Source organism: Oryzias melastigma, linkage group LG17, assembly GCF_002922805.2.
Source record: "Oryzias melastigma strain HK-1 linkage group LG17, ASM292280v2, whole genome shotgun sequence".
Classification (NCBI taxonomy): domain Eukaryota; kingdom Metazoa; phylum Chordata; class Actinopteri; order Beloniformes; family Adrianichthyidae; genus Oryzias; species Oryzias melastigma.
Genome location: NC_050528.1, coordinates 2,652,734 through 2,654,717, shown reverse-complemented (window position 1 = coordinate 2,654,717; position 1,984 = coordinate 2,652,734). Strand labels below are relative to the sequence as shown.

The 1,984-nt window shown below is 51.3% G+C and overlaps 1 protein-coding gene across 2 annotated transcripts in view; it reads right to left on the bottom strand.

Annotated features, from left to right (window-relative positions):
- The window catches only part of LOC112139423 (major vault protein), a gene marked incomplete at its 3' end in the record, with an annotated part of 12,138 nt that overhangs the window by 3,362 nt on the left and 6,792 nt on the right, over positions 1-1,984 (bottom strand). For both annotated transcript variants that reach the window (XM_024262220.2, XM_024262221.2), the window contains 3 exon segments: positions 819-1,016; positions 1,090-1,325; positions 1,754-1,984. In XM_024262220.2, the coding sequence (XP_024117988.1) occupies positions 819-1,016; positions 1,090-1,325; positions 1,754-1,984 (665 nt within the window).

Below are 1,984 nucleotides of genomic sequence, written 5' to 3'. Positions count from 1 at the left end.
TTTTAAAACATTTACTGCTATTATCTCTGTGTTTTGAATCTTAACAGTTTGGCAGATGTATTTGATGTTATCATCCAAGTTTAAAAATATTTTTGTGTCAGTTAAAGATTCTAGCTGGAGCCTTTTTCTCAAAGTACAATGAAATCGTCTATTTGAAGGTAAATTCTGAAGCAATTGAGATTTATTTAGCATGTATGTAATCCAAAAATAATAAAAGTTTCAGTTTCATTTGAAAATGTGGTAAAAGGTGTTTTTATTATTATTATTATTTATCACTTTGAGCTGTTTTTAATAGAGAAAGGACTTTACTAAACTTTATCAGTCGTTCATGCTATTAAACTTCATCAATCTCCCTCATTTCTGGTCTTGGGTGACAATCATTTACAAGCTCTGTTTTATGGATTTTAGCACAAAGGAAAAATTAAAACTCACTGATATTTAGAAGCTGTTCATTTGACACCAATGCATTATCTGTAGCAGTAGAAGGTGCAATTCTTGCAATATTTACAGATTAATCTTAATAGATAATAACTATTAAAATATACCACAAGATCAATAATTTTCTAAGATTTAATTCCAGCCATATTTTGTAAATATCGGTTCAGAAATGAGGAGCTAGCCCGAGTTTTGTGGTTGATGTCTGCCTGTCCTCCATTCAAACAGCTCCGTCCTGCTGCCATGACTCAGTGCACGACGGCACAAGTGCGCGCACGTCTGTCTTTAGCAGCCAATGGGTGAGGGCCGATCCAGTAGTATATGAATGTTTAGGGGGTGGGCAGCAGAATGCTCCGCCCACCTCAAACTCAAGCGGGACGCACCAGTTGTAGGAGAGCTGCAGCTGCAGGCGGGCGTGGTCGGCCGTCTCGATGGTGATGATGTCGGTGAAGAAGTCCGGCCCCAGCAGCAGGCAGATGGCCTTGATGACGTTGGCCCTCTTGGGTTTGTCTCCGGACAGCGACAGGACCGTGAACTGCTCGTCCGGCCCCAGCATCACCAGCTCGGGCCCGAACACCACCCTGCAGACGGACAGAGCGCGGCGCTGTCAGCCGCCACCACACATCCCACGCCTCGCCGCAGCAGCAAACCCACCTGGCCTTCTTCTCCCGGTAGTCGTACACCTGCACGGCGGCGTTGTGCGGGACCCTGAAGGTCACCACCCGGGTCTTGTTCCTGGGCTGGCCGTCTCCTGAGACGCCGCGGTTGGAGCGGTCCGCCAGCGGGTCGTGGCGGGACGTCAGCAGCGCCTCCACGTTGGCGGGCAGCTCCTTCTCCCACAGCTCCTCATCCTGGTTCAGCATGTAGGTGTGGCCAATCACAGCGCGCACCTGGGAGGGAGGACACGCCCACGTTAGGTGGAGTACCGTTCTCTGATGATCAGAGCATAAAAGCGAATAAACGATCTCTGGTCGGACGTTCCCGCCCACACACTCCCTCTGCTGTACCAAACAGAGCATAAGCTGAGCTGGTTGTCATGGAAACCACATCCCTCCACCACCTCTTCCCTGCTGTTCAACGGGGAAGTCTTCCTGCTCCCTCAGGCTGTGCTGTAATAACGCCCGGCGGCTGCAGACGAGCCTGCAGGGGGCGCTGTGTGGATCTCATCGTTGGGAATCGATGCTGCTTAAACGATGATGCATTTTTGCCATTTCTACTGCGACACAAATCCAAGATGATGGACTTTTGGAGGGCCGGATCCGGCCCCCGGGCCGTGACTTTGACCCGTGCTGTGCGTTAAAGAAGTGGTTGACGCCACCTTTCCCGTCTTCATGTCCCGGACGTAGATCCCCTCGTTCTCGTCCAGCGGGATGGCGTGCTGCTTCAGCATCACCTCCACGTTGATGGGGGGGACGTACTCGATGGGGCCGCGCAGCATCCAGCGGTCTCCGGGGCGACGGGCGATGCTGTTGGGCCGGAAGCGCTTCACTCCCCTCTGCGCCGGCTCCTCCTCCTCCTCCTCCTCTGCAGCGTCGTCCTCCTCGCCATC